General features: G+C 41.6%; 1 protein-coding gene across 1 annotated transcript in view; it reads right to left on the bottom strand.

Annotated features, from left to right (window-relative positions):
* Positions 1-1,630, bottom strand: part of vps11 (VPS11 core subunit of CORVET and HOPS complexes) — a 29,541-nt gene that overhangs the window by 22,597 nt on the left and 5,314 nt on the right. Inside the window, exon 6 of the mRNA XM_037687616.1 lies at positions 270-471. Within this exon, the coding sequence (XP_037543544.1) occupies positions 270-471 (202 nt within the window). The remainder of the gene's footprint in view (positions 1-269; positions 472-1,630) is intronic.

Here is a 1,630-nt window from a genome sequence, read left to right as displayed (position 1 = left end):
ATATATATATATATACACACACACATACATACACACATACATATATATACATATGTATACATATATGTACAGATAGAGTATTTTTCAGAGGACAGCTAAATTTGATTCTTGGGTTTTAGTGTTGTGGAGTTGAAGGTCGATCTGTACCGTTTTTCTCTCAAAAGTGGCCAGTGGCACCACTAGCACCACTAACACCACTAACACCACTAACCTCAGTTTAATCACCATGAGTTGGATCTTTATCATAGTTTTCACAGAGATGGACTAACCTCCAGTTTGGTCTGTGTGTCCTTCTCCTGGAGAACAAACATATGTCCATCTCTGGTCAGAACATAGAATGAGCCCCACTCTGCCACCACGTCGATCACGTCATCAAAAGTGGCGCTGTAGGCGATGAACTTGTTGTCCAGGTCGTAGACGGTTAACAGCTGTTTCTCTGATCGGGAGCTTTCTCCACTGTCAAACCCTGTTCTGGATTCAGAACAAACACTGGCCATATGAGTCTGAGAAGAGCTTTGCTCCTTCTTAAAAACTGGTACTCATTAGTGGATCACAAAGATCTAAGCATTAGTCCTGACCCAACATTGAGACAGTGCAACAAAGGTCCAACAGTGTTAGAAGAGACGTGCACCACCACTGCCTTCAGGCCAGAGTCTTACACTAACATCACTTCTGCTGTGAAACCCCTTGTAGCCTTTTGGTTCAACCTTCAAAGTAACACGACGCTAATTTAAAATAAAATCACTGTCAAAATATTTGAAAGCACTGTCAAATAAAAACATTTAGAAAATATTAAACGTATCAAAATGTTCAGATTGTATAAAAAGTAAACATGAGGACTGATGAAGTCGTCGAACACGTGTATTGATCAGTGCTCGTTGATAAAAGTGTCTCTGGTCTGTTCGTGTCTCAGCTCTAAACCTCTGCCAGAGGACAGCAGCTGGAGACATGTCCTGAGTGTCCTGCAGAGACAGCACGCTCTGGACAAGTTCTCCACGGAGGGTGAGTAACAGTCTTAGCTTAGTATCTGGTCATTTCACGGTTGCAGCCATGCTGCTGTTGGCTAAGGTCAACTGGCCGTGGTAGCCATCTTGAAGTGAACCGACTCCCAGTATGTTTCAGTTTGAGGTCTACAGCCAGTGACTGGTTTTAATCCTGACGCTGCAGGTCAAGCTGTGTCAGGAAACATCAGACAGAAATTATTGGTAAATCTTTCATGAGTTTGATCACAGAGCTAACTCCGGCAGGAGGAGGAGTCAAAAAGAAAAAACAACCACAACAACCCACTGACTACATCTGAAATAGTGACAGATTCACCCAGTGGCTCAGGAGACATTTTTCCAGTGGTACGGACAAACGTCACCTTTTCATCTTCACTGTCGACGTCAAGTGATAAAAAATGGACTAAAAGCCTTTTTAAAATCTGAGCTCTGAGTTGTTTAATACGGCAGAAATGTTTTGGGATGTGTGCTCTGCTCCCTCATGAGGACTTGTGTATTTAGAAGTAGTGTATTTAGAAGTAGTGTGTTTAGAAGTATTGTATTTAGAAGTAGTGTGTTTAGAAGTAGTGTATTTAGAAGTAGTGTATTTAGAAGTAGCGTATTTAGAAGTAGTGTATTTAGAAGTAGTG

This window comes from Nematolebias whitei, chromosome 14, assembly GCF_014905685.2.
Source record: "Nematolebias whitei isolate Nwh7 chromosome 14, NemWhi1, whole genome shotgun sequence".
NCBI lineage: Eukaryota > Metazoa > Chordata > Actinopteri > Cyprinodontiformes > Rivulidae > Nematolebias > Nematolebias whitei.
This window is presented reverse-complemented; position numbering and strand designations above follow the sequence as displayed.